Source organism: Manduca sexta, chromosome 27 (genome assembly GCF_014839805.1).
Source record: "Manduca sexta isolate Smith_Timp_Sample1 chromosome 27, JHU_Msex_v1.0, whole genome shotgun sequence".
Taxonomy (NCBI): Eukaryota; Metazoa; Arthropoda; class Insecta; order Lepidoptera; family Sphingidae; genus Manduca; species Manduca sexta.
The window spans coordinates 2643981-2658251 of NC_051141.1; the positions used below are offsets into that span (position 1 = coordinate 2643981).

Here is a 14271-nt window from a genome sequence, read left to right on the forward strand (position 1 = left end):
CTCCACGTCACACAGAACATGCGCGATATGTGCGGCGATCTCCCCCCGTGTGTCCATCTGTCCCCGACATACCCTGTGTTATACAAAACACAGCTTAATACTTTAGTTAATAAATTTGAAATTCAATTATACGTTCTTGTGTGATACGACAACGCACATTTGTTCGAACACGAATATTTCATAAGTTCTTTTATATTTCATATATTCTTCCAGGTAGATTTTTTAAAAAGTATTTGATGTACACAATAAGTCTTTTTATATATAGATTTATTTCTAAGCTAGTTTGCAGACTATATTAATGCGAGAAACATAAATCAGCAATAAAGAAGTTAGAGAAACTAGAACATTCGTGAAAACTGTACGTTAGGGAGCGAATTACGTTTGCTAATTGACCCACTCACGCAGTTCTTACATGCTTAATTATACTATAGTATACATAATGTATATTTCTATGTATGAAAATACATATTTCGGGGCCTCTTAGTGCTCTAGGTAAACTATGAATCGAAAAGACATGAATTCGATTCAGATTTTGTACCTGATTGTTTCTTATTCTTAAACTAAAGTAGGTAAACACATAAAATTGATATCTTGTGCTATATGTAGATTTATTTTCTTAAATCTTTGGTAAGTTGTTCACATTTTTACGGCAAAATATTGCCGGCAGATGTTGCTTGGTATTGTAGTCATAATTTAACATTAATACGGGGTTCACAGAAGGCCATACTTAAATTCAATTAAACTTCATCACACATACTTCCAGATACACAAAAATTCCAAAATCCGGGCTAATACGAAGCAAGAAATCCAATACCACTGCCTGACACGGGATTTGCACCCAAGACCTCAGAGCGGTATTGTACGGCGCACGCAATACAAACCATCGAAAAAATCAATGAAGTACCTCACACGTATTTATTAGTGAACGTTACTTGTATCTTGATTTAACGGTGAAGGAAGAATAGCAAAGGAACCTATATATCCGAGAATTTACCATCTGAATTTCGAAAAACTCATCGAACCAGCACCAGTGGAATAAGGCTCAAATTGCCGTAACAGTCAATGAAGCCAGGGTCATCGCCATTGCAGCTGCCTCCTCCCTCCCCTTAGGGGTTCTAAAACTCGAATGAATTCAACAATAACATTCCTAATATTCCGTACACTCAATTTCGCTCTGCTCTATGTTATTGTTAAAGCGCCAGAAGAGCAGAGGCAGGGGCACATGTGCTCTTGACTTTACCTACAATTCATACTTTTCTCATTATCCATATCAACTTCCACCCACACTTGGCGACGCTCTTGAATGAAGCCTATGGCTACCAGGTAAACATTATAATATTACAGAGTATATATTTCATTTAACACAATTTATATTTATTAATGAGTAACGCAAGGTATTAAAGAATGTCACCGGTCACTAGAGGCTACATACAATCGTGTATAGAATATATATTTACTAGTAGTAGGTAGGTCTCTCATATGTAAAAGTCCGCCTGGGTAAGTACCGCCGCAATTTCTATACCGCCAAGTGTGTTGTCACTGTTGCGTTCTGGTTTAAAGGACATTGTAGCCAGTGTAACTACTGGACCATCTCATGTCTCAGGCGAGAGAAGTAGAATACCAAACAATACTTTGTAATTCAAGGTGTTGGATGGTGTTTATATAATATTATTTATGGGCGGTCGCTATCGCTTCCCATCAGATGACAGGCAAGCTCGTTTCATCATTCAAAGCAATAAAAAAACGCCCTTATAAATAAAATACGTTTGAATGATCGCGCGGCGCGCTACATGGCTCGCATAATTTCATACACTTCATTCCGTTCATTCCTCACAGAACGGCGCGTATCTGCGAGCAAAAATTTTAAAATGGAATATTGCTTTATAATGCTATGTCCGATGCACCATAAGGAGTGGCATCGCAACAAATATAATCTGTCAATGAAAAAGAACCTTATCACGTGATTGATAAAGTTATTTTATTAAAGCATGTAAAATAACTTATGGCAGGTGAAAAAAGGTAATTATGGGTTACAAATGATCGTACAATATTGAGTAACATCGAAAGAATGATAATATTTATAATTAAAAAACATAATCAAACTTAATCATAACTGGTGATAACACAATAGAAGATTAAATAATAATTGTAAATGAAGGTAGATATTTCGAGCGAACCACACCTCGGTCAGCCATGGAGACAAAAGTCTTCGAAACGTCAAGAGAAAATTAAAATATAACAAACCGCGACAAAATCAGAAAACTAGTTTCATTCCAAAGATTAAAGAATTATAACTTACAATTAAATATTAGATATAGGAACTGGCAAGAGCTGTTAAGTACAAAAAATGCAGACATCGGCAATAGCTATAACACGAGGATAACAAGTGGAAACACCATCCGACACCTTGAATTACAAAGTACAATTTTTTGTTTTCCACTGCGCTCGCCATTCTGAGACGTGTGATGTTAAGGCTCAATATGTCCAGTAGTTACACTGGCTACAATGTCCTCCGAACCGGAACACAACAGTGACTACACACTGCATCTTGGCGGCAGAGATAGACATTGCGGTGGTACCTACCCAGGCGGACTCTTACATATGAGAGACCAGCATATACCAGTATGAATAGGAAAGAATACATTTGTGAGCGACAAATATATTCCTGTCCTAGATGATAGTCCAGCTGTGGAATAGGATAGACATTGGAAAGATAGTAAAGCATTCCACAACAGGAATTCAAAATATATAAAAATCAGTACAACTAGGAATTCAGGAACATAATATAATACCAGAATACTCATAATCTGCTTATTTTAACCATGCCGCATAAGCTTCTTATTCATATGTGAGCGGAAATAATTTCCTTTCCCTCATGTATTATATCAGATTAGCCACAAACACCGGGTCTGGAGACGTAAATGTTAGGAACGAAATAATGCACATTAGGTTATACATGGCATCACGCCTTGTTCTCAAAAGGGGTAGACAGAGGTACCCAATTAGTAAGTTATGTCACGTCCAATGTAATAAGGAGATTGTGACCATTTACCGATTATTCAAATCAGGGATATTAATTTTAGACAATATAATAATAATAATATCAGCCCTGTATTATATACTTGCCCACTGCTGAGCACGGGCCTCCTCTACTACTGAGAGGGATTAGGCCTTAGTCTACCACGCTGGCCTAGTGCGGATTGGTAGACTTCACACACCTTCGAAATTCCTATAGAGAACTTCTCAGATGTGCAGGTTTCCTCACGATGTATGTAAATTGACTGTCTCAGTAGCGTAGTTGTAATACGGTACGACTGCAGTACTGAGGTCCCGGGTTCGATTGCCGGATCGGGCAAAGTGTGTTTTTCTACTGAGTATCAGGCCAAATTCTGTAATTTCTGCCTACTATGGTGCTAGCCTCGCCCCCATCACATATGACGGAATACGTACGACAGAAAGGGATTGCACCAGTTGCGCCTCTGCCCAAAGGCATAAATAAATAAATAATAAAGGCGTGTGTGTAATAGCAAGTACTTACAAGTAAAAATAATATTATTGAAGTAATTATAGCCAATAGATACTGACTGTAGTTAGTCTATGATCTCTGAAAAGCCTTTCAAAGTATGTCGATACCACCGTACCAGTCTTTATCAACACAACTATTTCTAAAACCTTAAGAGAAACTTCTCGAGACATATTATTCCGAGCTCCAGCAACTTTGACATTTCCAGCTTCCAGATTCCATTTGCATTAAGTATTAATTAATTAACAAATATTATGGAAGTTACTTGGTAACTAACAAGGCTACAGGAATGGTGTATTTAGCGGCGGAAACAACTTTGACTAACTTGAAGTTGTGGAGGGTTTCCAGATTGGGATTAACAAATGCACGAAAAAAAATTTGTTTAAATGTTGTACAAATGTCAAAAATATTTTATCAATTGAAAATGTTAATTTATTCAAAGCGATACTTGGGTTTACTGCTCAGTATCAATCCGGAATCTATTTGTGCCCGATATGGTTCGGCTCGCCCTCTATCACATCATGGGACGGAACACACGTAGCGAAAAGTGGGTGTCCTGGTTGCGCCTCCGCATACCCCTTCGGGAATAAAAGCGTGATGTGTGTGTGTGTGTGTGTGTAAAATGTTATTTTAATTGCGGTGTACTTCATCACGACCGTTGTACTCAGTGCACTGTTTCAAATTAATATGTACGCATCATTCAGTTATAATTTGTTAAACATAAGCACCAAATTACGCTTGTTCCGAATATACCACAACTGAACACTTGTAACTACCATTATTTTTATATAAAAGCATTGATTTTAAGTAATTATTTCACATACTATTTTTTTTCGAATAAAACAAGGAAAATAGCGACAGTAGCTTTAAAAAAACGACAATAGCCTAGTTGGTTGCGGAACGGACTCCCGAAGAAGTCCGCAGGTTCAAACCCAAGGGCAAACTTTCTGAATTTTCTAAAATGATGGGTGTATATTCTTCGTGAATGTAAACCTACATACTTGAGTAGTAATAAATGGGATTTGAACCTGCGAACATTCGTCTTGGCAGTCCGTTCCACACCCAACTAGGCTATTGTCGTTTTTTTAAAGCTACTGTCGCTATTTTCCTTGTTTTATTCGAAAAAAAATAGTATGTGAAATAATTACTTAAAATCAATGCTTTTATATAAAAATAATGGTAGTTACAAGTGTTCAGTTGTGGTATATTCGGAACAAGCGTATTTTGGTGCTTATGTTTAACAAATTATAACTATCTATCGCCGCTATCGCCATATAATCGCTATCGCCGCTTGTTACTTGAGAAGTGATCTATCGGAATTTTTGGGATGTGTGAAGTCTACCAATCCGCACTAGACAACGTGGTGGACTAAGACCTAATCCCTCTAATTAGTATAGGTGGCCCGTGCTCAGCAATGGGACAGTACCTAATACAAGGCTGATATTATTATACTATTTAAAGATAGACAGGAATCCAAACTCGCGACATGTTTCCAGTTATGTATGCTCCTACTAGAATAATTATGGGAATCGAGCAATAAATTATAATCATCTCTGGTCTATAATATTTATACTCAAATAAATTCGACAAATGCAACTAATGTAACAATAAAGTCTAGCTTAACTCGAAATAAATACTACCTACTAATATTCATGCATGTCCACATGTTTTTGTTAGTATTTAACGCATAGACTTTTTTAATTTGTCATGGATTTACTGATTTTTTAAGAAAGTACACGATAAGAGTTTTATTCTGCGAAATTATTTTCACTGAACAGAACCTCGTACTAAACTTGATTAACAGTATAAATGTAACAGAATCCTTCCTACAAAGCAAAACTATTGAAAACCGCCATCAAATTCACCAGCGGCCGATGAGAATGAAATATTATTAAGAAAACAAAGAATAGCGGCCGCTGGTTCTTGAAAATCCCATTTATATTAACTGAAACACGAGACACCTCTAACCACGCGTCAGCAGAACGAATCCAGCCCGAAATAGCCGCAAACCACTAGAAACGATAGGGCCCTGTCCGAGTATCCGTCTGACGTGAACTACTCCAAACCAAATAGAATTTTTATTTCCAATACACGGCTCAGTTTCTGTTTTGCGAAAACAGAGATTATGAAAGCTCTTTGTGCGGAGAAAATTAAAAACATTGATACTGAGTCAAACGATTCAGCAGCAGATAGATTGGATCAGTACGGAAAACAATTTATTGGAGTGTCGTATTATCGTATGTCCTTTTACTCATAGATCGCAGTCCACTTTTTTAAATAAAAAAAACAAACACTAACTTTTTCTTTTTCAATATTCCAGATCGCAGAATCTCTAAAGCGCCTGCGCGCCAGCAAGAAGGCCTCCCGCTTCGCCGAAGATATTGACTTCGACAGCAGCGTCGCTAACCTGGAAAACCGCATGAGGATCTCCGACAAAATCTTAGAAACCGTCGGTATCGGGCAGGCAGAGGTCAGCGGCGCCAGGAGGGCTCTGCAGGAGAATGAGGAACGCACAGAGAAGCGCATCGCTCGCAGACTCAACGAAGAGTCTTCGCTCACTAAATGGTCCGCTTTGAAGAGCGAGGAGGAGAGCGCGGCCGCCCAGCGAGCTAAGGCGTCAAGGGCGCGTCTGTCCGACCTTGAGGACGAGATGACTGAACTGAACGAACGAAGCGCCGCGAGGGAGAAGCGCGCCGCCAGGCTCCGAGCACTGGTCGCCGACGCCGACAGCGCCGACACCACCATCGCCTCCACCAAAATCTCCATCCGGTCCGAGAAGGAGAAGAAGCAAGTCTCCTTCTAAGCCTGTACCCACTCCCTGCTCTCAGTCGTTTAAGAGCACAGTGAGTTTCTGTTGCGATAGATAAAGTTGCTCGTCAGCGTGCTCTTGTATTTGCCAATGTACAATGATCGAGTTGAATTTATTTTATACTTGTATAGAATAAAGCGCTTTCCCTGTTTTTATTTATTAAAATATTAAATAGTTTATTTCGAATAATTCGTATTCATTTCTTTTGTTATGAAAATATAACAAATAATTAGTACTGTCGTTCTCTACATATATTATTCTAAATAAATTATTAGTTGCATAAAATAATAAGCTATGTAGCACATTGATTATTTTCTTTGGAACAATTAGGGGCAAAGTTATATATTATATTTTATTAATATCGCAGCACTATAAGTTGTAAGTTGCCGTGAGAGTAATTACACTGAGATGACCCCTATATTTATCACAAAAGGATGTCTCCTATTGTATTAAAATGGAATACTAAGTACGCACATACGTACATATAACATAAAACAAAATGAGCTACGTATGCAGAATTGTAAAAAGTAGTCCGCAAATGGCCGCGGTTTCGATTCCTATACTAAGATAACTGATCTTTGAGATACTTAAGGGCTGATCGCCTTTCACATCTGAGATACAAATATAATAGATCTCTACTAGAGAACAAGTCTTCTTAGTATAAGATAAATACCACGTGTTATAGCTAGGTATGATTATTGTGTACCCGACCCGATTTAAGAAAGAGCTTACACCATTCAAAGATAACATAAATTCCTTCTAGTTAAAACATTTTGAGAAACAAAACAATTATATCATGTATTACCCTTTAACAAAACTTAACAAACTGGTAAATTTATAATAAATTTAATTATTTCTTTAGCGGCATATAGGTTGCCGCCACTTTAGCGGCGTAAAGGTTAACGCCACTGTAGAGGAACAGATGGTTGCGTTCCTCTATGGCAGGGGGGTATTTCCAGTCAGGCAGATGTTGCGCCTGACCGGCCGCGGCCCTATTCCTATTCGGAGATGGTATATATGCTGCATGACGCGCAAATTGTGCAAGCGTGATTCAGAATCGATGTCGCCATCTATCGTGATTGCTGTGTGATATCACTACAGTCGTGTCACTGTATCGATCCTCTTGCAGTTCCGGCGATGTTGACAAGATGGTGGTATATGCATTAACTGTACCGCCCCATTTCAATCAACGTAATACTATTATCAATAGATGCAGCTTAGTTTTGATCTCAAATGCGACAGCAGCCGAGACTTTGTAGTATTAGCATCCTAAATCGTAGCTGTTTAATTAACACATATTAACAATATCGCAAATGTTATCGATCTCAATAGAGGCATGTCAAATCGGGAGCTATGTTTGATATATTTAAATGGCGCCGTCTTAGCTGATTATAATAGGCGCTCAAATAACAGATGCAGTTTGTTTATGAAATTATTCCATATCTAAAATATTCACCTAAGATCTAAAGATGAGTTTATGTATGTAAGAGCCCGCCTGGATCGGTACCACCGCGATATCTATTTCTGCCGCCAAGCAATAGTGTATAGTCACTATTGTGTTCCGGTTTGAAGAACATTGTAGCCAGTGTAAGTACTGGACATAATAAAACTAAACATTTTATGTCTCAGGATGGCGAGCCCAGTGGAATGCCAAATAATACTTTGTGATTCAAGGTGTTGGATGGTGTTTCTACTGTTTATGGGCGGTCGTATCGCTTACCATCAGATAAACAGCAAGCTCGTCTAGTCTTGATATCGACGTTCATTCAAATTTTATTATTTTGTAGGTCAGACATTTATTTGCGCCTAAAATTTTATTTGCAGCTAATTTTATCATACAATGTGAAAGTAAAAACCAGGAGAGCTGTCACATCAAAACACATTATTTAGACTAAAATGACAGAAACTGACTGTTACTGTCATTAAATACTAGTCTTTAATCTATTAAATGTCCTTTATAAAATTACTAGCTTTTGCCCGCGGCTCCGCCCGCGTTATAAAGATTTTCAGGCTAAAGTTTTCCGTTATAAAAGTAGTAGTTTCCCGGGAGCCTATGTTCTTCCCGGGGTCTCAAACTGTCTCCATAACAAATTTCATCTTAATACGTTGGGTAGTTTTTGAGTTTAACACGTTCAGGCAGACAGATGCAGCGGGGGACTTTGTTTTATAATATATTTTTTAGAACTTTCTAAGAGGAACAATCCCGTCGTACATCATTGTTGCATAACTTTAACCGTTTACGCAGCGCACGCAACCGAAGCTCTCAAAACTAATAAATTGTCCCCGTTTTTGCAACATGTTTCATTACTGCTCCGCTCCTATTGGTCATAGCGTGATGATATATAGCCTATAGCACTCCACAAATAAATGGCTATCCAACACAAAACGAATTTTTCAGTTCAAACTGATAGTTCCTGAGATTAGCCATTAATGCTCCGCTCCTATTGGTCATAGCGTGATGATATATAACTTAAAGCACTCCACAAACAAAGGGCTATTCAACACAAAAATATTTTTTCAGTTCGAATCGGTAGTTCCTGAGTTTAGCAATTACTGCTCCGCTCCAATTGGGTATAGCGTGATGATACATAGCCTATAGCACTCCACAAACAAAGGGCTATCCAACACAAAAATAATTTTTCAGTTCAAACTGATAGTTCCTGAGATTAGCCATTACTGCTCCGCTCCTATTAGGTATAGCGTGATGATATATAGCCTATAGCACTCCACGAATAAAGGGCTATCCAACGCAAAAAGAATTTTTCAGTTTGGACCGGTAGTTCCTGAGATTATCCATTACTACTCCGCTCCTATTGAGTATAGCGTGATGATATATAGCCTATAACACTCCACGAATAAAGGGCTATCCAACACAAAAAGATTTTTTCAGTTTGGACCGGTAGTTCCTGAGATTAGCCATTACTGCTCCGCTCCTATTGGGTATAGCGTGATGATATATAGCCTATAGCACTCCACGAACAAAGGGCTATCCAACGCAAAAATATTTTTTCAGTTTGGACCGGTAGTTCCTGCGATTAGCGCGTTCAAACAAACAAACTCTTCAGGTTTATATAATAGTATAGATTTAGAGCATACATTAACGAGACAAAAATGAATAACGAGAGAATTCAATTACATTTTTACAGAACCAAGCTTGCGACAAAATGTTATAACAAAGCACATAAGGTCGATATTAAATGCGATTCACTGGGTTGGTATCTGCCCAGACGGACGCGAATACGAAACCTAACAAATACCTATTCCATAAATCTAGATACACAAACTTCGTAACCAAACGCTAACGTACCTGCCGGCCGTCAATTATCAAATATCATATTCCTATTCATCAAAACTCTCCTTTGTTCGTAGTTTCGTCCGTTCTTATTTACAAAAGGTAATTAAGAAGGTTTAGTCTTTGTCTTATTTTGGAAATCAGAATTCTAGCTCGAGAATTTTTAATATATAAATTAAACTCCGTAAATTACTGTAAATTTTGAATTTGGAAGGTTCTCGAGTATGTGATCTATCTATTATCTATCTATCTTATACATATAAAAATGAATCCCTATTTCCCTTGGTCACGCCATCACGCGTGAACGGCTGGACCGATTTCACAATTATTTTTGTTGTTATTGTCAGGAGAAGATTCTTATGAAAGAAAAATTCAAAAAATTGCGCGGTAAATTAGAATATTGAAGAAAACTTAACGACAATATTAATTTTATATAACTGTCAATTGTTTGAAATAACTGTCAGCGATTGACAGAATGCGTGCTGCAAATTCATAATCTGTCGGGTCAACTAGTCTAGATATGTAACAGCTGCGTACTTTAGATAGTAGAAGTATCAAATAAGTGAACGTACCTGCGAAACTAATAAAGGCAGAGGCAGCCTTAGGGGAAGGCGAACCTGGACACCGCCCGGAGCCTTACAGAGGCCTCGCGCGGTGCCCTGGAGGACCAATTTTTACGATCTTAATGACGAAAATGTTAATCGGGGAACTTATTTTTGCTCCAGTCCGGGCCTCGCTCTTTTTTTTCTTTTGACTCGCATCCTTTAAGGCCAGGACTGAATAAAGACATATATCGCTTTTCAATCGAGGCATGGTGTGACACAGCGTTCTCACACAATCGCGTACGTGCACTAACGTAGCCGTGCAAGTGTGTTCCAGATATCGAGGTATAATTTGACGCTTAGGTCGTTTCAAATTAAAACGATTAATTGATAAACCATTTTAAAACAATTACGTTAGTTATCAAAAACCCTTACCTATGGATCAGGGATATAAGATACAAACTAAAATATGATCTGTCCCTTTCCTCATTCATTCAACAGATCAAACGTGGCTAACAACCAATCACAAACTCTCATTATATTAACATTGCCCTTTTCTATTTGGTACTTTCGGTTAGCACACAGCTGAGTACTGACCGCAGGAGGGAAATCTTAGTTTCTTCCTAACTCACCCTCATCAGGAATGACATTCGATAGTTCAACATTCGAAATTCGTGTGGGCATTTAGTCATACGTACTGTATGCACTATTTGACTGCATAGGTGGCGTAGTTGTAATTCGTACGCGGTACGAGTGCGGCTACCGCGCTGAGATTCCCGAACCGGAATTCGAACCCTGAATGGTTCGAATCCCGGGTCGGGCCAAAATAATCAAGACCATCTAAAAATTATATGATCCCAGCTCGGAGTCAGGAAGTTGGCGGTGAGATATCTTCGTGTTTCAGTAAGTACGTTTAGCCCTTGGTACTGCGCCTGATTTCTCTCCGGTTACGTCAGATTGTCGTCTCTACGGACTGAAGGAAGAAGGTGAAGGAACTGAGAGTTTTCTTGTGTATTGCGCGCAAACTTGTGCACTATCCTCCTGCGTATCTGGCTTATTCGTTGAGATTGGCCACCCTGGCCGAAATTCAGCTAAGAGGGATTCATTGATTTATAGTGCACTCATATATTTTTACCTGAACATGTCAGTAAAAGATTGATTCTCACCAGATTTCGCATATTAATAATGGACATGACTTACGTTCATAACTGAGCATGATAGTGGCAAAAAGTTCGAAAGTCATAATCGGAATTTCTCACGATTTCCTTCACTGTTAAAACAATTAGTAATTATACGAACAATATACACATAATTTAAAGTCAATTGCGTGTCTTGGGGGCTTTCAAACCGACCACCAATCTCTAGACAATCCACTCCACTCCCAACCATCTCAGCACTACGCGGTAATTCAAACAGGCCGGCATAATTATTTCTGTTTACTTTAATTTATTTATTTATTTATTTATTTGGTCCTTCACAGCTTACAATTGAAACATAATGAAATATAAAAATGATACAGTACGCCAATTACGAAGTACACATTATTATATAAATTAGTTTGCAAAAGTAGACATAAATAAAAGAACAAAGATCTATTATTGTGAGATTATGATGTGTGTGTGTGTGTGTGTGTGTGTGTGTATGTATATGTGTTTGATTATACTGAAAGGTGACTAACAAAGGGTTAGTCACCTAAACTAATACTGAAAGGGTCTAGTGTGGAAAACTGGGTGTTATTAATGGGGGAACTTTACTGACCATCAACAGTAGTCACTTTACTGACCATCAACAGTAGTCACTTTACTGACCATCAACAGTAGTCACTTAACTGACCATCAACAGTAGTCACTTTACTGACCATCAACAGTAGTCACTTTACTGACCATCAACAGTAGTCACTTTACTGACCATCAACAGTAGTCACTTTACTGACCATCAACAGTAGTCACTTTACCATACGCGTATATATAAATAATAGAAGCCTCTCGGTGAAAACAACGTGCAGATGATGCACAATCCAGACCAATATTGTAATCGAACTGTCTCCCTCCAGTGTCACGTTTAAGAACCATCCCCACAAGCTTCCCCCTATTTCGCGAAATCTGTATTGTTCATTGGCAGAATTTCCGCGTAATAGGTAATTCAATTGATCTGATATTCTCATCTATATAGACATTTTGATGTATTTATAGTGGATAAAGTCCTTAATGGCTTGATCGATTGAATTGGAAATTGAATCTTTAAGGTGTCATCTTAAGGCGGACTCTTTGTAAAAATTAAACGACCTCATAGCTTTAAAGTGAATACGGTAAAGTGTAAAAGAATTAAAGCGGTCGAAAATGTTTAGACTGCACTTTTTAATAAGTATTGCTTTATTTATGACAATTATTTTTTACGCTATCAATTTGACTAAAATTCAGCTACAAAAAGATAGCATCACAACTTCTATAAAATTCAACCGATCGCCAAAAAATGTATATAAAAATATCAGCAAACAAAATTATAGATAGAACCACGGACGTAGCGTGATCAAATTTAAAAACTATAAAATTCCCAACAACTATATTGCTTCGCGACTGTCCGCGAAATCAATAATGGCAGAAGGGAGCTCGGACAAAGGCGCCGCAGGCTGTGGACAGGTACGTATTATACTAATTAGTAAAGAGATCTCCCCTTTCATTCTGTCCATCAGTCTGTGTATTCGTATGCGAAATCGTTATGGATTGTCAACTTGATGTTTTATTTCGACTGGCATGTTTGGAAATGCTTTGTGATTTTTATTCTTTAATGTTAAGTGTATAGTTGCGCGTTGTATTCATTGGTAGAGCCAAAAACTAAGTGTACGTATAAAATGTATTTTTTGATACATTTACAGATAAGTATATGACAGTCCATATAGATAGTATACAAAAACCATAAAAATTGCTGTTTATCAAATATAAATTACGGTAGTTTCCTCTTTGATAATAGGTAACAAAGTGACTATTACTGTTACCTAATTCATGAAGAAACTGTCAAGTACACATTATAACACTACCTAATATTGTATTAAGCGCCATCTATTATTAAGAACAACAAAAATCGATTCATCTCCGCCGCTACGGTACTAAAACAATATAACATCAACACACTAATACCAAACTTTACCGATAGCTGTCGCTGCATCGCTAATTCCTGAATCGCAGGCAGTAAATGCAATACCCTTCAAGCATATTTCAATGTTAATTGGCATTTGCGGCTTATTATAATGAAAATTCCTTGCGTAGTCATGCAACAATTTAGAGTCGGCGCATCAAGGTCGAAACATACCTAAATGGAGCAACCGGTACGAAAACGAGCGCAAACATACACAGGATGATCGTTATTATTTAATGTGATTTTTCAATATCAAATAAAATTTATCCATAGAATAAAATATAGCACAATTTAAATGTACAGTAAGTATCTGCCCAATAGAAATCCACCCTTTAATAATTTCACCGTTATATATATATATACATTTTATATTGCTTTGAATGACGAGACGAGCTTGCCGTTCGCCTGATGGTAAGCGATACGACCGCCCGTAAACAGTAGAAACACCATCCAATGCATTTAATTACTAAGTATTGCTTGGAATTCCACTTCACTCGCCATCTTGAGACATGAGATGTTACGTATTATTATGTCCAATAATTACACTGTTCTTCAAACCGGAACACAACAGTGAGTACAAATTACTACTTGGCGGTAGAAATAGACATTACAGTGGTACCTTACCTAGTCGAACTTTCACATATAAAAGACCTATCTTCTATAAATTACTCCCGTTTATAACCGATCATAATAATAATATTCATCGATTTCAATAAAAAAAACCTTTATTTAAACAACATTGCAAGGTAGTTATTTCATAGCCAGAGCATGTAATAAACCTGATGTTATTTTGATGCCGAACACAAAATTTAATTAGAGCGTAAAACAATATTCAAACATTGTTTTAACTGAAATGCCGTGTCTGCATGTATCGAATAACATTCCGCGACGTTTGTATTCTATCCATGTTGCGCACACAAATAAAATATATACCTGTCAGTTCAAAATACCTCTCTGAATTCACGTTAGT

General features: G+C 37.6%; 1 protein-coding gene across 2 annotated transcripts in view; it reads left to right on the forward strand.

Moving 5' to 3' along the window:
• The window catches only part of LOC115448523, a 36356-nt gene extending 29835 nt beyond the window's left edge, over window positions 1-6521 (forward strand). For both annotated transcript variants that reach the window (XM_030175973.2, XM_030175974.2), the window contains exon 3: window positions 5844-6521. In XM_030175973.2, coding sequence (XP_030031833.1) covers window positions 5844-6326 — 483 coding nt within the window. In that variant the 3' untranslated portion in view covers window positions 6327-6521. The remainder of the gene's footprint in view (window positions 1-5843) is intronic.
• The last annotated feature ends 7750 nt before the right edge of the window (window positions 6522-14271 follow it).